The sequence below is a fragment of the Lissotriton helveticus genome, chromosome 5_1 (assembly GCF_964261635.1).
Source record: "Lissotriton helveticus chromosome 5_1, aLisHel1.1, whole genome shotgun sequence".
Classification (NCBI taxonomy): Eukaryota; Metazoa; Chordata; class Amphibia; order Caudata; family Salamandridae; genus Lissotriton; species Lissotriton helveticus.
In genome coordinates, this window is record NC_136065.1 from 269,333,307 (window position 1) to 269,358,943 (window position 25,637).

At 44.6% G+C, this 25,637-nt stretch overlaps 1 protein-coding gene across 2 annotated transcripts in view; it reads right to left on the reverse strand.

Annotated features, from left to right (window-relative positions):
* Positions 1 to 520: 520 nt before the first annotated feature.
* The window catches only part of LOC144753097 (P2Y purinoceptor 2-like), a 94,030-nt gene continuing 68,913 nt past the window's right edge, over positions 521 to 25,637 (reverse strand). For both annotated transcript variants that reach the window (XM_078640883.1, XM_078640884.1), the window contains exon 2: positions 521 to 2,537. In XM_078640883.1, the coding sequence (XP_078497009.1) occupies positions 1,403 to 2,497 (1,095 nt within the window). In that variant the 5' untranslated portion in view covers positions 2,498 to 2,537 and the 3' untranslated portion in view covers positions 521 to 1,402. The remainder of the gene's footprint in view (positions 2,538 to 25,637) is intronic.

Genomic DNA, 25,637 nt, shown 5'->3' on the forward strand with positions numbered 1-25,637 from the left:
TTTTCTCTGCCAAATAGTATGGAAACTATATAAATATCTTGAAAGTAATGTGTTATTGTCACATTTATTTTACACCATATGAAATACACCATTTACACCCACCCTTGTATTTTCGATCACTGATCTACCTTCACGTGTGCTGAGGCTGCTAACTGCGTTAGTGCCCAGATATGTTATGTAACTATTCTCACATATAAATGGAAATTTCTTTAAAGCCATTTTGTATGTGTTAAACTATAATAGTATCATATATGGTTTATACCACGATTTACAGCATTGAATCCTTTCAATCAAAAGTTAGCCATATATATGTATATTAGATGGTTTTGTAATGAACAGTGAAAGTGGCATCAACATGAATGTTGTGCTCACTAATGCCAAATTGGATAACTGCAAATGTCAGCTGTGATGAATGCAATTGGAGACAGAGGACAATCTTGTTTTGTTACCTTTTTAATCCAAACAATTGAGACCCCAAACAGTGATATTATCTGTTTCCATGTTGCTTGGTTATAGAGCTGAAAGCTTCTTGTAGAATGAATGTCTGAAGTTCATTCAATGTGTTACCTCAAACTTGGCAATCACCTATAACATGATCAAAAGCTTTGTCTTCACCAAGAGGTATATTATGTGCACTTAAAAGTGCTTATTCAAAAGCTTTCAAGACGTGATGCCACAATATGCTCACATAAGAAACAGTGATTCACTATATAGAAGATACATTAATAGGCTTTCAAATTGACTTGAGTTTATCATGCACTGTTCTTTTCTGGTTACTGCTGTTGGTCCTTCATTCCTGTGCTGCTTCTGTATTGTCCACTCCTGGAGCAAATTGTCTATTGAACTTGTTGGCCCTTGGCTTGCTACCAGAATGGTTATGAGTACCAGTTTCATGGAGGAGATTGACCGATGTATTTAAATGAGTACTCTATAAACTCAAAGGGTCTGATCTAGCTTCTTGTTGTATTACTGCTAATCATGGTTGAACGGGAACAAAAGAGGCCATTTGAGACTTAGGGGGTCAATAACGGTCCGGCGGGTCTAGGTAGTGGACCCCTCCTCTCCTCCAGCCCAGCTGCAGAAGCGAGCACCAAATTCTGTGCTGTGTTGGCAGAGCCTGTTTGTTTGAAGTGATTCCCCTGACAGGGCTTGAGCATGGTTGGTGAAAAAGGGGAAGTGTGCAGCTTAGGAAAGAGTCAAAAGGTCTTAGATTCAGGGAAGCTCTGGATACTTGTCTATTTCCTTCAATAGCTAGATACTACTGTCAGCACCAAGATATCCGAATATCAGTAACAGTTTGTGTATTATAAGTTACATAAACATGTTTTTATTTTTCCGAAACAACCCACAAAGAAGAGGGTTGTTTCCGAGAAAAAGGAAATTTCACTGCTTGCAGCTTTGCTTAGTTCATGGAAGGAAAGTTTGTCACAGCAGATGGTGGTGATGTAAGTTCTAAAGCATTCATCCCTCTTGTAATGGGGTTGAGGTGGCCTTCTCTTGAGGTCAATCCTGAACCTGTATCTTCTGACTGTGTGGGAACCTCTGGGCCATTGGAGCAGATTTTTCCATGACAAGAGAAGAATTTGAAAGAATCTCTAAAAAGGTAATAAAACTTTTCTGAAGCAAAGCAGTACAAAATGGGATCAAGACTGCAATTGGTCCCTGTTAACATCCAGGTGATGTAGTATATAATTTCAACGGTCTCTAATAATCTGCAATGCATTGGAAAAAACAACTTCACCGTGACCGCAATGGTTCTTGTAATATGCACCGGCACATAGCAAATAATAAATATAGCTAAAGACACACTTATGGTGTGGATAGATTTGGATTTCATAACTTTGCTTGTTGTATTCACTGGGTTCACTTTTAAGATAAATCGGCTTAGCAACGCGTAAGAAATGATGGTGATCCCAAAAGGAGCAAGCAACCCAGAAAAGAGGATCACTGTGTTCCACACAAAGTAGAGCAGGGCCATCTCAGTTTGATGAATATTTAAACACTTGGTGGTTCCTTGTATTTCAGAGGTCTTCAGTAGGAAGAAGAATGGAATTCCTTGGAGGACGAGGCAGCCCCATACTATCAGGCAAATCTTTTTTATGAACGAAATCTGTGTCAAAAGTATTCTTTTTGCATTGTAAACCACTGAGAAATATCTATGTAGGCTGATGAGGGTGAGGAAATATATACTTCCATACATATTAGTGCTCAGCAAGAAAACTGTGAGCTGGCAGAGGAATGTCCCATAGGTCCAGTCGTCGGTCACAGAATAAATCAGGATGAACGCTGCGGCTGGGGTTACGATAGCATCGGAGATAGCCAGGTTGAATTGGAGGAAGGTTGTTGAGTTCCACCGCTTTATACGAAACCAAAATATCCACAGACTGATGGCATTCAGTACAAAACCAAGTGCAAAAGATACACCCAATACACATGGGATGAAAATATGCATCTTCTGAGGCTGGCAACCGGTATTATTGTTTGAAGCGTTGAGCATCCTGCCGTATAGTGAATGAGCTCCCGATTCTGGGCGACACCTATTAAAAGGAAGAAATTACTATTTTTGAGAACTATTTTTCAAGAAATTAGCTTAAACAATTTTAATATAATAATTAACTAAATGTCATCTTTTTCTAGAAGTCATTCTGGATTACAAATTCTCATCCATGAATACTAAATAGCTGTGTTTGTGATTTTAGTTCTGAATTCTGCATCTGTTCCCCACCTTGAGTTTAGACAGAATACACTAAGAGGTCGTTAATAGATGCCCAAATGATACAACATTGACAGAACACATGAGGATCTTATATCCTTTGAATATAAATGGCGAAAAAGAATGTAACAAGCCACTGATGCTGAAAAGCAGTGGGCATAGGTCCATTCAGACACATTGTAACCTCCATTACAAGTGTACCGTAATTTCCAGGCTGATCAGAAACAGTGTCGCGGGACAATTCAGGAATTACAAGATATGGAGAAACTGCACTCATATCCCACCCCCCTTTCCACCCGCCCACCCCTCGCCAGACCGGGGAAATCTGTGGTTGGGGAAAGGACAGCGAAATAGGGAACTAAAGAAGGAATTGAGTATAGTAACTGATTCTTTCAGCAATTCCCCATTTCTTTGGGGACCCTTGGAGTAAATGTCAGCAGGATGGGAATGGATCTTGTTGGTTATGTGTTTTCAATTATTTGGTACTGTTTAGAGAAAGTCTCTGACTCTGCCTGGGGCTACCATATAACAACAGAGGTGAAGGACTCCTGGAGTAAAACACAAGATGCATGTAATAAAACGCTGCTATGTTCACACAGGGCATAAAAACTTACCAATAATATCAACAGTGTGTGAGAAATTTGGTTTGGAGGTACCAGGCCAATTGAAAGGTGTGATTCCTGAATACTGAATATAGAATATCGTGGGACATTAATATCTTAGACAAAATATCAAGGGAAAAAATATCATAAAAAGGTAAGTAGTATAGTTTGTTTTTTCTTTTCATATTTATATCGTCAAGTTACCTAGAAGAGGAATTAAGAATAGCAAATCTATTCTTCCCTATATGAACTTCTCTTCACTATTATGTCCCTGTGCAATGATATTCTTTTGCTCACTAATCCAGAATACAATACAATTCGAAGAAACTGGGCCCAACTGTGTCACCTGGAGTCTTTCAGCTCCTGGTGTCTCCATTCCACTCAAAATGGTGGCAAAGTACCCTTTTAACACTTGACTCTCAGGCAGTGTTGTGCTCTTCTGTCTTATCTGTGGTAGCCGCTTCTCTGCAAGGTACACACAGGACACGGTACTGGCAGAGGCTCTCCAGAAAAGGGTAAATGTGAAAGCTCACTTCAAACATGTTATTCTGGTGCTGCAATGCTTACACCAACACAGACTGTACCCCAAATTGGAAAAATGTATTTTTCATACTAACACTGTAGAATAGCTGGGTTATATCGTTACCCACAGAAAGTTCAAATGGAACCTTTAACATAATATCACACTTGCTCACTTGATGTTAACTACTGTGTAAAATTACATGTAAATGTAAAGGGGAACGGAGTTCATATTGTGCTTCCAGAACACAATTTGTGAATTGTTAGGAATAGCTGTTTATCTGTGCTTGGCTGACCACCCGCAAACAGATGGGCAAACAGAAAAAACAAATCAAAGTACAGTAAAGCTCATCATACATCCTCAGGATGTTTACCATTCTTTAGTCACATGAATTTCATCTCTGTATCATTCCTGATCTAGTTATTTCAACACAGCCGATATGGGTGGTGCAAGAATGGCTCTGTCAGATACAGTAAAATCAAAAAGAACGAAGATAGTTCTGCTTTCCTTTTGAATAGAAGCTGATGGTTTCTTCTCAATTCCTATCTGGCCTTTGGGTGAGATTGGAATGTTCTCACTTGGTCACACACTTATCTTTGCCCTGGTCTCATTTCACATTTGCCGTTGAACCAGTTCTCTCACCCGACTGCCTTCCTTGAAGCGAATCACCAATTCTCAATGATTTCATTTTTTTGTAAGCCATCACCATGTGTTCCCTGTTCCACCAGCACCCATAATTATTGGTGATGGTGTTCCTGGAGAAAACAGCTGTAAGTTTGAGCTCTTCTGTCTCCCAGCCAAACGCCTTCTGGATTGATAACTGATGCACCTGTTCTGCATCTAGCTGTTGACAGGTAGTTGAGGTACAGCAGCTGAAGGCTGATTCAAGGAGATGTGATAGGAGATAAACTCAGAAACCCACAAAATAAGACTCAATAACTCATTGCCAGTCAGTGTTGTTTTCTTTAAAAAAGGAAAGCACTTTAACCCACACAACTGAACACTACACATATAGTACACATATTTACAAAATAGTAAATGGCAATGCCAAGTGAAGTCCTTTCTAACTTATTGTGGAGCTAATCATATACACTAAAGAAAATGACTGTATGCAACTAATACCCCAAATCTAGATGGGACCCCAAAGTTCTGAGGGATCTTAAACCATTAGTGCACCAGTAGTCGTTGACCTATAAAAATATCAATACCCGCTGTATGTGCCTACAGATAAACATATACTGACTAGTATAGAGTCAGTCCTACTGGCTATGTCAGGGTGTTCACAATGCTGACATCAGGCCTACAGCCTTTGGAAATCAGTTTTATATTTAGTACAAACAATCTGCTGCCTTTAGCAAAAGTATTACGCATTTTCCATTCATAATTAATAAGCCAAACATATTGGAAGGAACATTGCTTTTCAACATAAAAAATCCCAGAATGCATATTTCAATTGTTTACTCTAGATTGCCCACAAACCACTCAAGACCAGGATCCACCACAGTTAGGGTCCTCTGCTCCCAGAGCGTTCACAAAAGCTCACGACCCAGCAGGGACTTGAACACGAGTTCAGCTTCCCGCTGCTCTATGGAACTCCCAGAACCAATTCAAAATACTTTGTGGGTGCCCTAATCCCTCCTATACACATACCGAAAAATATGCAAATGTTGGTGCCGCAAAGGTGTATTGGAGCCTCTTTCTTCTATGATCTCTTTGATGCAGCCTCTGTCAGCAGGTTAATTATTCCTTATCTTTTGTTTGTTTATGCAGTGGATGCCCTAGCTTCCCTTAGAGGACCAGCCACCTCTGTTGCAGAGACCAAGCAGTGGGACCAGTTGCTATATTGACCCGGTACCAGTTGCTATATTGGCTTTCCCACCGGCTCAGCGTGCCACTCTTGGAGCGATCTTCCCTGAGCGGTTTCCCAGATGCTGCTCTTCTTTGCATGGTGAGTGGGACCACCATTGGTGCTCAGGCTGGCTAGGGTGGGAGGCACTCATCATGAATTTTGGCTGGTTGTGGGCTGGTGTATCCAAAGAGAAGCTGACTCTAGGAGGGAAATTGCGGGTTCGGCTTGGAATCAGCTTGAATCTTGTTGAAACTGAGGTTGTTCCCTGCTTATAGGCACATGCTGCAGCAAAATAAATTACATGCATCTTTTTGAGAAATTTTGGACCTTGTTGAGACAATTGTATTGAGGGTTGTTGCATTTTGCTCCTGGTGGCGTACTTCCACAACTAGGGGCAATTTTCTGGTGCCTCCTGACCCACAGAACATTCAAGGATTCTTTCGTCTTCTACTGCCTCTTGCTTTGCTTTTTAATCCTCCTCATCACAAGCTCAGAGGGTCTGCGCACAGCCTCTAACCCCAGCTACTCTTATTTTAAAAGGAGGGAGCTGGAGTTTACAGCTCATACACTTTTAACTGTAATACTTATAGTGGGTGAGTCTTCATTAGGAGCTCCATTTTAGAAGGTACTGCAGAGATCCAACATCCTGGGGGTCAAATGCAAAAACCTGGTGATTTCACAGGTTTTAACCTGATTTCTTGTACAGTGACTGTCTGTTAGTTCTACAATTAAGCAATAGCATTTCATGACTATATTCAAATTTACAAAGATTAAATGTAAAATGCAGTTGAGTCTTAATTGATCACTTGCCTTAACACTGAACCTTACAAAAATGCGAGGGTGTTCAGGCATTTTAAAATACTAAGGGGCAAATTTACAATAACTGGCGCATCCCTGCATGTCAGCAGGGATGCACCAGTTATTGTGCGTCACAGCTCCGCCACCATGGATGCTCCCCATTTAAAATGCGGCGCACCATGGGGAAAAACTGACAAATGCGTGACGCATCTGTGCCGTAAAAGCGGCGCATTGCTGGAGTTGCGACGCAGCTCCAGCAAGGCACTTGGGTGCCCTATCTTCACAATGCTGCGTCAATCCTTATGCCTGCTTCAAGCAGGCGCAGGGTTTTGACGCAGCATGGGCTCAAAAGTGACTGAGTAAAATCTTGTAGATTTCACTCAGCCACTTTTGGGAGGCGTTCCTGTGCAGGAACGCCTACTTCTGGCGCAGGGCTTTAAAACGTGACGCATCTCCCAGATGCGTCATGTTGTAAATACCCCGCAGCATGGCGATGGTTTTGTGCTGCCGCTGCGTCACAAAAGTGACGCAATGGTGGCGTAAAAGAGGCGCAAGGGGCTTGTAAATCTGCCCCTAAATAAAAACGAATTGTCCTGCTTTCTTTGCTTCACTGAATGCCATTCACATACGGGGATGTGGCTCTATTAAAAACATTCTAGACGTGAGTACTTGCAAATTATCTGACATCAATAGGTTGTCTTGTATATGCCAGCTAGACCCCAATGAAGGCACCAAAGCCTACACTGGGTGTTAAAGGGTGCTGAAATATGTAGGTTGCTATGTAGACGAGTGAATGCAAACTTTCTGTTTTTATCTCGTGAATAGGAGTTCTGGATTTAAGTTTTATGCCCACGCTAGCACAATATTAACTGCCCTGATCAATAGTAACATTTTTCTAATCTTGGAACAATTGCAGCTTTGGTGAAATAAACAGGTTACGTCCAATTGCTAAGAAGCAACATCAGCAATTGTGAGGGTTCGAAAAGGAACCTATAGATTCGATGTCAAAGTTTCCTTTGGTCTCCACTAGGAGTCCATTGCTTCAAAAACATTTATTATTACAAAATGTCCCTCCCAGCATTAGAATTGACCCAAAAATGGCAATGATTGTATAAGGATACACTGGCTATTTTTCTCTCCTCATAGTGAGGATCATCGAAATGCAGTTATAATGATTGTCATCTTAAACATTAAAATGAGGTACAATAGGTGCAACTTGTTCGCCAAGTACTTATTTACCTGGAACATTGAATCGAATCAATCTTTATTCTGTCGAAGCCATAAAAGAAACACATATAAAAGGTAATGAAAGAAGAAATTACATCCGTTTAAAATTATCACAACAAACACAGAATTCATTTTAGACAATATATACAGCATGCCAATAGCATAAACATATACATACATAGCTTTTTCTGAAATTATGAAGTTTAACATAGCAATATGTATCTCTAATGAACCCAGGCGCTGAAAAAAAGCAAGCACCTCCTTGTTCTGTCTTAGATTGATGTTACGCAAAAAAGGGACCAAGAAAAAGAACCAGGTTGCTGAGTACAAAGTGCAAAAAAGGATAAGGCGACTTGTGTTTTGCTTGGCGGCGTTATCTCAGTGGCAAGGAAGTCAATTTTGCTGCCAATGACCTTGCAAAGGAAAAGCCAACTTAAAGTGCAATGTGCCTAGTCTGAAAGAGTAAGATAACAAGCATTTAAAATGCAAAAGGTCTCGCAATTACGAGATTTTGAGCTATTGGCATTGTAAATGGCAATGCCTTTTATAATATTAAAAGATATTGTCATGTACAATACCAATAGGTCAAACTTCAGCAAAAACGAGACCTATTGTATTGCAGAGTGCGGTGTCCGTGAAGCGGGCGCCGTGCTCACCATTTAAGTTAAAAAGAAAAAGTTAAAATTGAAACTGAGCGCGGTGTCCCTAAAGCGGGTGCCACGGTCAACATGCAAGTTTATTAAAAAAAAATAAAGCTGAAAGAAAACGCGGTGTCCCTGAAGCAGACGTCGTGTTCTTCTTAAAGGTAATTTGTTTTAGAAAAGCGTTGCTATTGTACTGTGAGTGCTGTGGGGGTAGGGAGCAGCCACTTTTAAAATTAGAGCGACATGGTACTCCGTGTTGTGAATCTAAAAATAACTATAGGAAATCACAGAGCAGTATTTTAAAGTATGGAGCACTTGGTTATACTAAAAGCAGGTATAGACCAAAGGTGGATATAATGGTCTAAATTGGCTCTAAATACAGGTGAAGGTCAACATGTTTCTTGACATTTATGTGTCAAAAATTATCACGGCAATTTGTCAGGACCGTGAAAGGTCCAAACTAAATTACTCAACGGTAGGTCAGTCAGCAGTACATACATATTTTTAAAGCCGTACTTTATCCCAGCTCATTAACAGTAAATAGCAGGCACGGCCCGTGCCGGGCGTTATACTGGGGCGGTGACGTCAGACAGGGGAGGGTCAGGGTGGTGGGTTGTAAAATGCGGGATATGGACCATTAAAGTTAAATACCGATAAAAATAAATAAAACGAATTTCGTTGCCCACGCTGCATCGCCAAATGTGATGCAGCGTGGGCAACGAAATTAGTTTTATTTATTTTTATCGGTACTTACCTCTAATGGTCCATATCCCGCATTTTACAACCCCCCACCCTGACCCTCCCCTGCCTGACGTCACCGCCCCAGTATAACGCCCGGCACAGGCCGTGCCTGGTAAATAGTCTACCTTCAGAGAATCGATATAAGAACTGACCTAGAGGGGACAAAAAGGGGGAAAAAATAGATAACATTAAGCGACAACTCTTAGTGAATTTTCCCGCTCCCCATGTTTCTTGCCTCTCAGCTGTCCAGCCCACCCGCACACTGCTTAATGTCGGCCACTGCGTGGTGAAGGTGCAATCCACTGATGGACTGGACTGCTCTCTTCCTTGTACAGCTCTGCTTGGTAGCTGCTGCCCCCAAGCTCCTTGCTGCTGACCGTCTGACCCTCTGGTCAGTGGTCCGAGGCCCTCCTCTACCCACAGGCTCCTGCCTGCGCCTCACCCCTTGTGGTCTAGTGGTAGACTGTCTCTGCTCTGTTGCTGGGCTTCCCTTTGTCTCTCCTTTCTGCCTTTCTCTGATTCTTTTCTGTCTTTTCACCTCTTTACTTTTTTTGCACTTTTTTCTATTTTACCCCTTTTTTGCTGCTTTTGCCCCTGTGATACCATGCAGCCCTGCCCCCCTCCAGTGCCACCTTCCCGCTCCCTGCGTTTCCTGCCTCCTATTTGTCCAGCCCCTGTCGCAGGGATTCTGCTCTTACACAGAACTGGGCATAGAGACTTGGAACCTCAGTGAATTAGGGTGTGCCAAAACTCACCTTAGTATCCAAAATCCCCTACCAGACTAGCAATCAGTGTCTCATTGGTTCTTCCCTACCCCCAATGATTAGACAACCCAGAACATGGACTTACAACACCTCAGGTAACGTGTAACACATGAACACTCTTTCGTTATACTATCATACCAGTCCAAAACGAGGAGTAAATGAAGACACGTGCAAACATATTATAAGCAACAAGGTTATCAGCATAGTTACTATTCCATAAAATACAAAGGGAGAAAGCATGTTAAAATGCTAAAGGGTACCTCAGTCTTACCCTCCCTTGCTAGTATATTATATTATATCTACAGAAGGTCTCTTTGGGTTTACAAGGGCGGCCCCACACCTCTGGTCCTAGTAGAAAGGGATCACATAATTTTCTACGCCAGGTCTATGCATGCAAATGTTCTCCAACTGTGTGTGCATGCTCTGCGCAGTGCATTATTAAACACACCAAAATCAGAGGTGGCTACATCTGCATATGTGTTATGTCTAGGAAGTGCGCTGATCAGACCGAACAACAACCACTGTGTTGAAATAACCTTGAAGGCCTCAGCACTCACTGTTCAGACATAGCTTACCAAGCAGGGCTGATACTATAGGAAAACATATTATTCTCGTGTGAAGCAAAATATTCTGCTAGACTCTAAACATTTATAATATTGTGCTGTGTGCAGAAGCAGCAGAGAGGAAAAATGGCATTTAAACTTCTAATAAGCTCATGCTAACTTAACACAGTGTAAAGTCAAAGCCCATCTCCATGACACCCCCCTGCACAATACTTGCTGCTGGCCCGCCAATGGCAAACCTGTCTGTGCCCGTCCGTTGCGGGACATTGCCAAGTGACACAGACCCTGGTTCTCAGACCATCCTCCGCTACGATGCCAGCACCCTCCACTCCCTCAACACTGGAAGCCATTCCGCATGCAGCCGGACATTGCCAATGGATACCCAAGGCCAGTTTTCCTGCCGGGACTGCAACTGCACCTTCGCTTGCTGCCACACAGCAGCCCAGCCCACCGCACGTCTGACATACTCTGGACCCGGCTGCCTCAACTGCATCTTGCTAAACACTCGCTCCCTCTACAAACACGCTATAAAGATCTGAGACCTGCTCGACTCCATCGACCTCAACATCGCCTTCCTCACGGAAACCTGGATGAACTCCACCTCCGCCACGGACATCACCACCACCATCCCAGACGGCTACAAGATCATCCACAATGACCACGTCAACCAACCGGGGAAGGCATTGCCATCATCAGTCAGTCAATAAATCTTTATTCGGCTCAAGCAGCCATGAAAGAATACACATAAAAAAACATTCAATACATTAAAAACATCACATAAGAGATCCATCGCCATCATACACAAAAGCCCCCTTCGCCTCACTACCCTTGTGGATGACCTATGGCCAAAATGGAGCACCTCCACTTCCGGGTCCAGACCAAACTGAGCACCACCCTTCGCGGCACCCTCATTGACAGACCACCCTGGATCCTGCCCGGATCCCGCCCACCCTTCGGCAATTCCATCATTGACTTGATCGCACCCCCCTCCCCAACCTCCTCGATGACCTCAACTTTCACCTGGACGACTCCAACAACAAAAACACCTCGCCCCTGCTTGAGAACCTCACCACTGTCGGACTCAAACAACTGGTCACCTGCCCAACCCACTTAGCAGAACACATGCTCAACCCCATCTTTTCCGCAAGCGACAACATCACAGTCAGCCACACCACCGTGCCCCAGTGGACTGACCACCGCTGCACCACTTTGCCTTCACCAAAGCCACCGTACAGTACCACACCCACTGCTACCCTCGCTGAAGCTGGAACAAGGCCATCAAAGAACAGCTCACCACCTCCCTCAGCAAAACCCCTCCACTGACATCCACAGACGCCAGCACAGCAGGACGCAATCTCCGACTGTGCCGACACCCTGCTCCCCTGAAGAAAGCCCCAAGCAAGCAAACACTCCAAGAAATCCAGCTGGTTCTCACCTGCCCTTTATGAGTCATGACACACCTGTAGACAGTTCTAGAAGAGATGGAGGAGCAGCAAGACCTCCGGAAAAAAACTCAGCCATCAAAACTACCATCACCACACACCACCGCCTGAGCAGAACAACAAAGAAAGTGGCAATACAAGAAAGGATTAACGCCAATGCACTCAACAGCAAGGACCTCTATGCCGTGGTCAAATAATTCACCAGACCCAGCACAGTGACAGCAAACATCCCCCCTCCCAAGACCTCTGCAACAACCCGGCACCTACTTCCATCGCAAGATCAAGGAGATATATGACAGCTTTGGCAGCCCCGATACCCTAGACCCTCCCACCCCACCCGCAACCACCACACCCTACGACACCAGACCCCAATAGACCCTATGCAGGTCACCCTCACCTCAAATGACACTCTTAAGATCATGAAGAGCATCCATTCAGGAGCACCAGTTGAACCCTGCCAGTACAATATCTTCAACAGAGCAGACACCACCATCGCCCCTGAACTGTGCTGCGCCTTTACTGCTCCATCAACTCTGCCACCGTCCTGGAAGACTTGAAACATGCAGAAATCAACCCCCAGCTGATGAAGCCCGCTGCAGACCTGATGGACCTCAAGAACTTCAGACCCATCCAACTCTGCTTCCCTTCCCAGCCAAGATCATCGAGAAGACCATCAACGGCCGCCCAACTCTCCATGTTCATGGCAGTGAACCACATCTTGGACCTCTCCCAACCAGGCTTCCGAAGCTACCACAGCGCCGAGACTGCCCTCCTCACCACCACAGACGACATCCACGCCCTCCTTGACTGAGGCGAAACTGCAGCCCTCATCCTTCTGGACCTCTCGGCCGCCTTCGATACCGTCTCTCACAGTACCCTATGCACAAGACTCCACAATGCTGGCATCCACAACAAAGCCCTGGAATGGATCAGCTCCTTCCACCCGCCGAACACAGAGAATCAGACTACCTCTGTTCCTCTTGGAACCCACCGAGATCAGCTACGGAGTGCCTCAGGGCTCCTCTCTGAGCCACACACTTTTTATCATTTACATGGCCCCACTCGTAGCCATTGTCAGAAACCACTTACTCAACATTGTCTCCTATGGTGACAACACCCAGCTGGTTCTCTCCCTCACCAACTAACCCAAAGTCGCCAAGAATAACTTTCACGACGGGATGAAGGCTGTCGCTGCCTGGATGTGGAACAGCTGCGTCATGCTCAACTCAAAGAAGACAGAGGTCCTCATCATGGACTCCACCCCCTCCACCTGGGACTACTCCTGGTGGCCCGCAGCACTTGGAACTTCCCCCACACCGACAGACCACGCTCGGAACCTCTGCATTATCCTGGACTCCACGCTCACAAGGAACCACCAGATCAATGCCGTCTCATCATCCTGCTTTCACACGCTATGCCTGCTCCGAAAGATCTTCAAATGGATCCCCACCAAGTCCATAAAGATGGTCACCTATGCACTTGTCACCAGCAGAATCGACAACGGCAACGCACTCTACTCTGGCAGAACTCAAACCATTCTCAATAAACTGCAGAACATCTAGAACACCTCCGCCAGACTCATCCTCAACATCCCCAACCGCAGCCACATCTCTAGCCACCCAAGAGACCTCCTCTGACTCCCAGTCTACAAATGAATCCCCTTCTAGCTCCTCACACACACCTACAAAGCCCTACATGACACAGGACCTGCATATCTCATTCACCGGCCCACATTCCACATGCCCACCAGTTTTATTTATTTATTTAAAAAGTTTTATATAGCGCTGGCTAGACCCGGAGGTATCAGAGCGCTTTACATGAGCATCAGATCATAGTTACAGGTTACATCGTTACAAAGGTTACACAGTTCTTAGAGCATGGCAACATAGTTACTTGTAAGGTCGAGATAAACAATAAGCACAAATATGTAAGGGGAAAAGAAGGCAAGGGGAGAGATTCAGGGGAGGGGGTTGGAGTAGGGGAAGTATATAGATAATGAAGGTGGAAAGAGGAGGGGAGGGTGAGAGACACAGCATGGGGAGAGGAGGGGAAAGGTGACGGGGACACAAACCGGTAGACGAGTCAAGGCAACGTCCAAAGTCCAGTAAGCTGTGATCCCAGGGCAAGTGGTATCCCTTACCTATATCTATTGCGAGAGGTTCCCTTTACGCAGTGGACTCTCTCAGAGGGGTCTCTGAGACTCCAAGGCCTATATACTGGGAGTGCTTTGGCAAGGGGCGCCATACCATACCTCAAGTGTGAGTGGCTCCCTTGGCGCAGTGGACTCCAGAGTATAAATGTTGGATCTTTCCCCAACAAGGGGAGAAGGAGTGCTTAGTCAAAGAGCACAAAGGATAGGGGGTAGGCAGAGTAGCAGGCAAGGGCAGAGATTCACGGGAGAGAGGATAGGAGCTAGGGAAGAGACAATAAGGAGAGACGAAAAGAAGTCTGTCTAAAGACCGACTGGGTAGGTGACGACCAAGGAGGGAATCCACGGCCCATCTCCCCTATAGCTAAACCAGGTAGCTCCATCGGGCATCAGACAAAATAGTTCAGTCTCAAAACAATTGAGAGAGGAGGGAGGGAGAGACATAAATAGAGGTAGGATGCAGTAGGAGATGACAGGAAGTGCAACAATGTGGTTAAACAATATACTAGATGAAGATCAACAAGTAAACATTAAATCAAAATCAGCAATACAATTGTAATGCACGCACCTGGTTGTCTCTGGAGTATTCTGGAGTCACGATGCTTACCACCCTGTCTCCCCCTCGTCACCCCCCAGGCGTCAGGAAGAGACACTAACGCCCAACAAGTGACCAAGGGGAACACAGGGGAACAAAACAAGGGTAAGAAAAGAATAGGGGAATAAAGACTCTCCACTCTCCTCGTCTGCTTCTGATGAGGGTCTTTCGGGCACTGACTCTGTAGTAATACAAACAAACAATTAATGCAGGCTATCCCCTCCCTTGTGGTCCCCGATGTAATATGGATGTAGGAAAGTGTTAGTACCTTGAGAGATGTGGAGAATGCCTGATAACTGGAATCTTTAGGGATAACCTTGGAATGCTGAAGGTATGCCTGTTGTACCAACATTCATTGTATCTGTAAGTTAAATAACCTCATAAATGGTGTACCTCATTAATATAATACTGAATATCAGTATGAATGCCACTCACCAGTTTACAAGGTAACCACGCTCAAACAAATAACTCCCGCACCTAATAAGGCTTAGATGTCGGGATCTTCAATGTGAATCACAGCGCTATGGGAATTCACAACAACACCAGCGCCAATTACTTCCTCCGATACTAACATTACCGTTACAGAATCACGGCAAGATATATACTTGGACGGAGGTTAGAAACCAAACTCCAGATACAACAGCTCTACCGTTTTATTCACGGTAAGCATTCAAATCTAGACGGAGGTTAGATATAACCACCCGACTACCGCTAAACAAAATAAACAAGTCGCTCGTAAAAACTTACGACTTCCAGAAGCGAGGAATCACAGCCTAACGGACATCGGACGCCAAGATCAACCTCTAACTCCTCGGACGCCACACAATAACCCGGAACGAGTAGGGGACTTCTCACTGGCTAAACGCGAAGCGTTTCCTGTGAGTTTAGGGCGGGCTTAAGACTACTCCACTTCTCTCTCGCGCATGCGCCTACTCCGAAGCCTGTATTTTCCTTGTTTTCGGCCCCTTTCAACCTCGTACATCCCCGCGGATTTTGCAAGCATGACAGAATACCCCTCCCACAACGCCCCCCACCGGTTTAGGTTTGCGAGGGTAACGCCTGTGAAACGCTCGCAATAGTCGGGGTGCATGTATGTGGCTGGCAGGTTCCCAAGACCTCTCCTCCACACCAAAGCCCTTCCAGTGTATCAGATACTGTAGTCTGCGACGAACACGCCTGGAATCAATTATGGCCCCCACCTCGTATTCATCACCATCTCCCACTACTGAAGGTATAGGGAGTGGTATGGACAACAACCGAGTATCAGGTAACACAGGTTTCAAGAAGGAAACATGAAATACAGGGTGGATTTTCATAGAGGGCGGCAATTGCAATTTCAAGGCAACCGGATTGATGACTTGGAGAACAGAAAAAGGACCAATATATTTAGGTTTAAATTTACATGCACCTTTCAATGCCAAATGTTTGGTAGACAACCATACCTTATCATTCCTTCGGTATTTGGGCTCTGTATGTCTGTGTGTATCCGCTGCCTTCTTATAATCCATCTTTGCTTTATCCAAATTGTCATGGATTGTGGAATGTACATATTGCAAGTGGGAAACTACATCCTGTACAGCAGGGATAGCACAGGGTCTCAAAGGAGAAAAGGGCAAAACCTTGGGATGGAAGCCATAAGATGCATAAAAAGGAGTAAACAGGGTAGAAAAGTGATGACTGTTATTGTAGGACATTTCAGCCAACCAAAGCAGCTCATCCCATTCCCTCTGATCCTGCATGAGTTGACACCTCAAGAACTGTTCCAGACATTGATTTACCCGCTCTGTCTGACCATCCGTCTGGGGATGATGACTAGATGAGAGACGAACTTCCATCTGCAAAGAGGAACACAATTGCCTCCAGAATTTGGATATGAACTGCGAGCCTCTATCTGTTATCAAAACAGAGGGCAAACCATGGAGTCTGACTATGTTCTGCATGAACACACCAGCAAGTACAGAAGAGGTGGGTAGACCTTTTAAAGGGATGAAATGAGCTGTCTTGGTGAACATGTCCACCACAACAAGAAGAGTGTTATTGCCTCTCTGTGTCTTAGGTAACTCCACTATAAAGTCCATCGAGACCGAGTGCCAGGGAGCTACAGGTGTGGGAAGTGGACGTAGTAACCCCACTAATCCTTCATGTGACGGCTTTCCTTGTGCACAGATAGGACAGGTTTGTACGAAATGTTGTACATCTTTAGCAATGTGTGGCCACCAGCAATATCGTCTTATCAATTCTAGGGTCCTTTTGTGTCCTGGATGTCCTGCCACCCCATGTGTATGACACCATTCCATGACCTGATTCTGAAGTGATGCTGTGGGAATGAACAACATTCCTTGTACATAATGGAGATTAGTCTTAACTACGGAATGGTGTTGCCGTAATATGGCTTGTGCTGCGGGTTCTTGTTGTGCCTTTTGCACCTGTCTCATGAAATCGTCTTCAGCAGTAAGTGTGCCTACAATCTTCTGAGGTGCAATGATAGCAGGAGGCTGGTCATCATGTGGTAATGGCTCAAACCCCAAGCGAGATAAAGCATCTGCGTTACCATTTTGTTTTCCTGCTCTGAAATGGATCGTAAAATCATATTCATTGAAGAACTGTGTCCATCTCATTTGTCTCATAGACAAGGCTCTAGCTGATTTTAAGTACTGCAAATTACGATGGTCTGTAAGAACAGTAACTGTATGATTCGTACCCAATAGATATTGTCTCCATTCCCCCAATACCTTCTTTATGGCTAGAAGCTCTTTTTCCCCCACAGCATAGTTTGCTTCAGCTGGAGTCAACTTATGTGAATAATAAGCTACAGGATGTAGGTCGCCCGTGTCTCTATCTGCCTGCGAAAGGATACCCCCTACAGCTACCTGCGAGGCGTCCACCTCCACCACATACGGACTAGCAGGATCAGGGTGCCTGAGTATAGGGGCTTGAGTGAAGGAATTCTTCAGAATGTTAAAGGCGTTGTCTGCTTCATCGGACCAACAAAAGGGGACCCCTTTCCTTAACAAGCGAGTAATAGGCGCTACGAGCTCTGAAAACTGATGTATGAAGCGTCTGTAGAAGTTAGAGAATCCTAGGAATTGCTGGATGTCTTTCACAGTTTTGGGAGGTGGCCAGTCTAACACAGCTTTCACCTTTTGAGGATCCATGCTCAGACCCGTGGCTGATACGATAAACCCCAAAAGGCGACCTTTTGGCGATGGAAGAAACATTTGTCCAGTTTGCAAAAGAGATCGTTAGATTGCAATTGCAGTAATACAGCTTTCACATGATCTATGTGTTCTTCCAGGGTCTTGGAGTAGATTAGAAGGTCATCGATATATGCAATGACAGTCCTGTCCAGATACTCCTTCAGCACTTGATTGATCAAATACTGAAATGCTGAAGGAGCATTGCAAAGCCCAAAGGGCATTACTATGTATTCGTAAAGGCCGAATTTGGTGCAGAAGGCCGTCTTCCACTCATCTCCGTCAGCTACTCGAACCAAGTGATAGGCCCCACGTAGGTCCAATTTCGTGAACCATTTGGCATCTTTAATCTGGTCGAGCAGTGAGGAGATGAGTGGTAAAGGATATTTATTTTTTATTGTGATACTGTTCAACGATCTATAATCAATACAGCATCTCAATCCCCCCTCCCTTTTAGGGATAAAAAACAAGGCTGAAGAAACGGGAGACCTAGAGGGTCTGATGAAACCAAGTTCCAGCATAGTATTGAGGTATTCCCTCAAATAAATTTTTTTTTCTTTCTCCGTAAGGGAGTAAACTCTACTGGTCGGTATACGAGCACCTGGCTGCAGCTCAATCCGACAGTCATATGCCCTATGAGGAGGTAAACAGGTGGCTCTTTCTTTATCAAACACTGTCTGGTACGCTTGATACATAGAGGGTAAAATAGACTCAGGTTGATTCCATTTGTCTGAATCCACAGAGGTAAGGGAAGCCACAGGCTCTCTATCCTGTGTGGATATAGAGCTAACCTGTGCTGGAGAACCGTGAAGGTAGGACTTTTCCTGGGATGAGTTAACATTGGCTCTCCCATCAAAGGTGAGACTGTTTTTCTTCCAATCAATAAGGGGGTTATGGATCCGTAACCACGGAAGACCCAACACTACCGGAAATTGCGGGGAGTCAATCATGTCAAAAGCAATTGTTTCCCAGTGTGTAGGTTCAATGTGTAAATTCAGGAGAATACTAGAATGTGTGATAGGCCCGGACTTCAAAGGACTCCCATCAATAGTGTATACCTCCTCGATAACTTTTTTCTGCATCTTCGGGATATTCTGAGCCATAGCCCAACTGATATCTATAAAATTACCGGAAGCACCAGAATCTATCATAACAGGTTGTGTGATAGCCTCAGAGAACCAGGACAATCTAGCTGTGACAACAAAAATTCCTTCATTCGTCATCAATGAGGAGACCATATGTGTTACAGGACCCGGCGGTAAGGTCTCAACTACCCTCGGGTCATCTAGTTTTCCGACTTTTTGAATTGTTTGGGTTTAATGGGACAGTCTCTTAAATAGTGTCCCGCCTTGCCACAGTACAAACATAATCTGTTCACTCTACGTCTTTGTTTTTCTGCCTCGGTTAAAGGCCCTTTTACACTGCCTATCTGCATAGGTTCAGGTTCATCTGTCTTAACTTCTGGTTCGTTTTTCTTTTCCTTCCCTACCATTTTTGAATATTCATACCTGTTTCTATCTTTTCTTCTTTCTCCCAACCTATGATCTAATTTGACCACTAGATCTATTAATTCAGGGCATGTATCAGGAGGGTCTACTATGTGGGCCAATGCGTCTTTTAATTCGTCACGTAATCCTCTATAAAAAAGGGCGCTGCGTTTATTGACGGGCCAATCTGCCTCCACCACCAGTCTATTGAAGGTGGATATATAAGTGATAAGATCTCTAGACCCCTGTTTCAAGTTTAAGAGCTCTGTATCTGCTGCATGAGTGAACGAATGTTTATCAAACATTTTACGTAACTCTCTACGAAATGCCTCATAGTCCAATAATAAAGGGTCATCCTTATCTATCAAGGGTATAGTCCAGTTGGCTGCAGACCCCCCTAAATAAGATAGAACAAAAGCCACTTTAGCCTGATCGTTTGGGAAACATGCAGCCTTACATAAAAAATGCAATTGACACTGGGTCAAAAAAGCTGCGCGTTTCGCAGGATCCCCATAGAATCTCTCAGGGGGGGCCAAAGGTATAGAATGGGGAGTAACCACTTGGACTACCTGCGACTGATTACTTGCACTAGCTCCTTCTCCTCTCTGTTGGCTTAAAGCCGTTAGTCTATCTGCGATGGCTTGGGTTTCTTGTTGGAGATTCCCTACCATGCTATCCACGTCCTGTAACGTGAGATCCATTATACTCAGGAGACAAATATATTAGGCTTCGCGTTCTGTAATGCACGCACCTGGTTGTCTCGGGAGTATTCTGGAGTCACGATGCTTACCACCCTGTCTCCCCCTCGTCACCCCCCAGGCGTCAGGAAGAGACACTAATGCCCAACAAGTGACCAAGGGGAACATAGGGGAACAAAACAAGGGTAAGAAAAGAATAGGGGAATAAAGACTCTCCACTCTCCTCGTCTGCTTCTGATGAGGGTCTTTCGGGCACTGACTCTGTAGTAATACAAACGAACAATTAATGCAGGCTATCTCCTCCCTTGTGGTCCCCGATGTAATATGGATGTAGGAAAGTGTTAGTACCTTGAGAGATGTGGAGAATGCCTGATAACTGAAATCTTTAGGGATAACCTTGGAATGCTGAAGGTATGCCTGTTGTACCAACATTCATTGTATCTGTAAGTTAAATAACCTCATAAATGGTGTACCTCATTTATATAATACTGAATATCAGTATGAATGCCACTCACCAGTTTACAAGGTAACCACGCTCAAACAAATAACTCCTGCACCTAATAAGGCTTAGATGTCGGGATCTTCAATGTGAATCACAGCGCTATGGGAATTCACAACAACACCAGCGCCAATTACTTCCTCCGATACTAACATTACCGTTACAGAATCACGGCAAGATATATACTTGGACGGAGGTTAGAAACCAAACTCCAGATACAACAGCTCTACCGTTTTATTCACGGTAAGCATTCAAATCTAGACGGAGGTTAGATATAACCACCCGACTACCGCTAAACAAAATAAACAAGCCGCTCGTAAAAACTTACGACTTCCAGAAGCGAGGAATCACAGCCTAACGGACATCGGACGCCAAGACGAACCTCTAACTCCTCGGACGCCACACAATAACCCGGAACGAGTAGGAGACTTCTCACTGGCTAAACGCGAAGCGTTTCCTGTGAGTTTAGGGCGGGCTTAAGACTACTCCACTTCTCTCTCGCGCATGCGCCTACTCCGAAGCCTGTATTTTCCTCCTTTTCGGCCCCTTTCAACCTCGTACAATCCCCGCGGATTTTGCAAGCATGACAACAATTAGGGGAGAAGAGAAAAAAGAGAGAAAGTAGTGGGGCGTAGGGGAGGAGGGAAAGTGAGGATAAGGGAAGAGAAAACCGTAGAGACGAAAGGAAGTCTGTCTAAAGACCGACTGGGTAGGTGACGACCAAGGAGGGAATCCACGGCCCATCTCCCCTATAGCTAAACCAGGTAGCTCCATCGGGCAACAGACAAAATAGTTCGGTCTCAATACATTAGGAGAGGAGGGATGGAGAGAAGTAAATAGAGGGAGGATGCGGGAGGAGACGACAGGAGAGACGGAAGGAAGTGCAACAATGTGGTTCAACAATATACTAGAAAAAGAACAACAAGTAAACATTAAATAAAACAGTCAGCAATACATTAGAGCAGGAGAGAAAAAAAGAGAGAAAGTAGTGGGAGGTAGGGGAGGAGAGGAGAAAGAGTGAGGATAAGGAAAGAGACAACCGTAGAGACGAAAGGAAGTCTGTCTAAAGACCGACTGGGTAGGTGACGACCAAGGAGGGAATCCACGGCCCATCTCCCCTATAGCTAAACCAGGTAGCTCCATCGGGCATCAGACAAAATAGATCAGTCTCAAGTGGCATATAGGCCAGAATAAATCTTTATGGTCATAGATCATGGTTGCCCAGTTTTGTAGCAATATCAACAATGCTTTTGTGGTTTATATAGTCGTAGGATGAAATCAGGTGCATGGTATGTTGAAAATAGCTGATAAATAAGCCACTCAAAGATTGCTGCTACCTTATCCAGCGATAGTATGGCTGAGGGGCGCTCAGGGGAGTAGTCCTATTACTCTTTCCATGAATCATACCTCTCGGAGTGTAGTCCTATGTCGCTGTAAATTGATGTAGGTTCCAGTGTTTTGTCTCAGGGGAGTAGTCCTATTGTTCTTTCCATGAGTCATACGACCCTGGGTATAGTCCTATGTCGCTGTCCATAGATGTAGATTGCAGTGGTTTGTCATTTGTATCTGTTTAGTGGCCTGTTGTGATACGAATCCTAGGTCTTGTCTCTGCAGTTGGTTTGGGGTAGGTAGTCCTTTCTCTAGTTAGTTAATTGTGCGGGCCATTTTGGAGATGTTGTGCAGTTTTCAGCAGGGACACAAACAGGGGCTTCGCACTGAACACCGGACAGTCAATGATGTCAATTGCACAAGCACCGAGTAGCGCAGTCAGCGAACAAAACACATTATACACGCTATAGGAGTAGGATGTAGAATGTCCCCTTAACTGCCCAGCAGAGAGTAGAGTCAAGGGGCTGGGGGCATCTTCATAAGGTCAGCAGTAATGGGGCTTCGTGGTGGCTAATGAGTGGGGGGGTCGTGAAAACAAAAACAGAAAGGCTTTGTGTTCCTCGATGGCAGCAGAGTGGGCAGAGCTGGCCGTCTAGAGCTCCCAAGGCGATCGAATTCTAGCTTGTCCGCCTCAGCATCGATTGGTTTGCCTGTCCAGCGCAGCCGCCATTTTGTGCCTGGCCAGTCGGGTTCAAATGATTGGAAGAATTTGGCAATACCCTCAGGCCCCAATTGCGCGGATTGTGCATCGCCCGGGCAGAGCCTCCCTTTAGCTCACCTCTCCATGCCGATCTGCACCGCAAGTATCCGAATTTAGGGTGAAGATTCTCGGCCCGAGTCGCGTCCAGCCGCCATTTTAGAGTCAGGCGGTAATCGTTGCTCGGCTCGCAAAAAATGCGAGAAAACCACTGCCACATACACCGGGTGCTCACTCCTGATGTTACGCTGGGGGCTCGTTCCAGGAGGGACAAGCTCCGACCAGTAGACCGCTCCGAGGAAAACAGAAGAGAGGAGCAGCGATGGAGTCCGATCTGTGTCGGGACTGGACTCAGGGCGTCCACATCGGTCGTTCCGTAGTGACCTCTGCTCCACCCAACCGGCCCTGGTTACCAGTCCACGTAGCAGCAAGACGACAGCCGGAAAAAAGATCCTTCTCCTACCTCGCATCAAAGATCCTTCTCCTACCTCGCATCAAAGACCTGGAATGCCCTGCCCCCTCCACCTCAGGGCAGGCAACTCTTCAACTGAACCACAGACTGAACCACAACGCCCTCGAAGGACCAGCACATCCCCCCAAGCTCCTCGAGACACTAACAGGTGAGTAGTCGTGCTATACATGCTATTGAATATTTGATAAGGCAGAGTAGCACTAACCAAGGTTTTATACATTGAGCTCATTCTAATAAAAAAACAACATTAATGATGCCATTAGATGTTTAAATGCTGTAATAAGTATTATAGTAGTACTAACATGTTATTCAAAAATACAGTAATCTTACAGGGGTACTATTGTCCAAAGTTGGGTTATTCATTTGGGTGGTGGTAACCCTTCAAACGCAATAAATAATTAAGGGCCAGACGTATAAAAGGGTTGCACGTATCAAACCTATTTTGCGAGTCTGTAATCTGTTATGACTTGCAAAATAGATTTTGCTAGACGCTATTAGAAAGGGCCATGCAAAGGGTTCTTCCTAATAGCAAGTCACAGGGGGATTTGAGATCGCAAAACAATCACATTTACCACAAATTTTAAATTGGTGGTTAGCAGGTCGCAATAGGGAAGGGGTCCCCAGGGCCCCCCCTTACTCTGTGTAATTGGCAGCGAAAATGTTTTTTAAGAGCAGGCCGTGGTCCCACAGACCTGCTCTTAAAAAATGAAACTGAAACTCATTTTTATTTTTAAATACATTCCATTGTCTTTAAGGAAAGCGGGCTGCATAAAAAAACTGATTTATCTTCATGGGTCAATCTTTACCTCTGTGTCTAAAGAAATCCTTTTCATCAACCAGCCAATATTATGAGTAGCCCTAGATTGTAACTGTAGGCCAATTTATACAATAGTTCTCCTCTGGCACTTTCCCTTGGCTAGAGAATGCATGCCATGACTCAGGAGGTGCCCACGTCGTCAAGTGAATGGCTGAATGTACTGTAGGATTCCTCCCTGTGGGCTAGTCAATGCCAGGATGAACAACTGTATATTTGCTGTTGGTCATTCATTGCCACAAAGTACTCATTCACTCCCTCTTAAGCAAGTGAATGGCATGCTTTAGATATCAAGCTGCATGCCTTTCAATGTCATAATGTGTTACAGGGCCACCCGTAGGAGAGTCAGTACAAATATGTGCACCAGCCATCCTTCCTGGGCCTGTTAGGTCCCTGGCAAAGTACAATAATCTCTGCTGTTCTGTGGGACTTACTTCTTTGCACAGGTCCAAACCCACTCTGGCCAAACCACTTATTCTGTGTATTGGCGATAAACGTTGCATTCATACATTCACACCTCTTCTTCCTGTCACATTGTCATTCCGTTGTTATATCATAATGTCACTTCAGTCTCCTCTATTTATTAGCCTTTCCATATCAAACTCTGATGATATTGTCTCCAATCTTTCTACAAATATGCCTACATTCATAAACACACCTTGTACCTTCTTCAATTTGATCATTGCTTTCAACCGCTCTATTGGGTAGCTCGGGAGCTACGGGTAGATCGCTAGTACACTGGAAGTACTACCCTAAAGTGCAGTCCAGCAGTGTGTTATTCACAGTGTCTATCCACATGGAAGAAGGCAGCCCTGCGCTTCTCCAGACCCTGAGAGTGCTTTCCAGCCAAACCAATAATATGACAATATGCTTACACACACACAAATACTGTAGCAGTATGTGAGATGTGTAACATGATCCCTTGTCTCCACTTCCAATTCAGCAAAATCACATGAAGATGTCTCACTTTTCAGGCCCCACTCTATCACTCAAACAGGGTGTGTGAAAAAAACATGATATTCTTGGAGTTTTGTTCTATCCAAAATAAAAAGGGAATATTTGATTAAAAAGTGTGTATTTTTTTGAGAATGTGATATAATGTTTGAAAACAAAATAATTGAAAACCCAAAACATATTTAAAACTGCTGTTTGAATAATAGTGTGTTTGGGAGATTTACAGCTATTAGTATTTCCTTGCTGTTGTGGTTGTTTTTTCATTAGTCATATGGATACATTTTATATTGATGAAGCTTTTCCGGCATTGGTGTTGGTGTCGGCTTCTCCATTTTTTTATCTTTCATAGATGCACATGTTTGGATCTTACCCGTCGTCAAGTTGGGAGTCCCACAGTAATAATAACAAGCAGTTCCATAGAGAAACATTGAGATCCATAGAGAACTTAAGTTGCATTGATAACTAATTCACAGTGTTTTATGAGAACCATAATTCAACCAATCAGAGCACAGCCCCTGAAGCCCTCTTCCTATGCAGATTTCTAACCACAAGTCGTGTTTGTGGGAGTCTCCCTGAGTTCTGCTCCGTCTACAGTGCGCCAGTCAACTTTTGGCCTTTTTTCTCTTGGACACTTGAGTGATTTGACCCTCCAAAAAATGTAGAGGTAATACCTGACATGTTGATTCCTGACTATCATCATGTCATCTAATAAAGGCTTTTCAGACCCCCCCATAAAGAATGTCTTCATTGCTTATATCCTCATCATAAGCCAAAAGTATGTAAGCATTGCAGAACCATTTCTGCTAAAACTCCACAAGACAGTGGA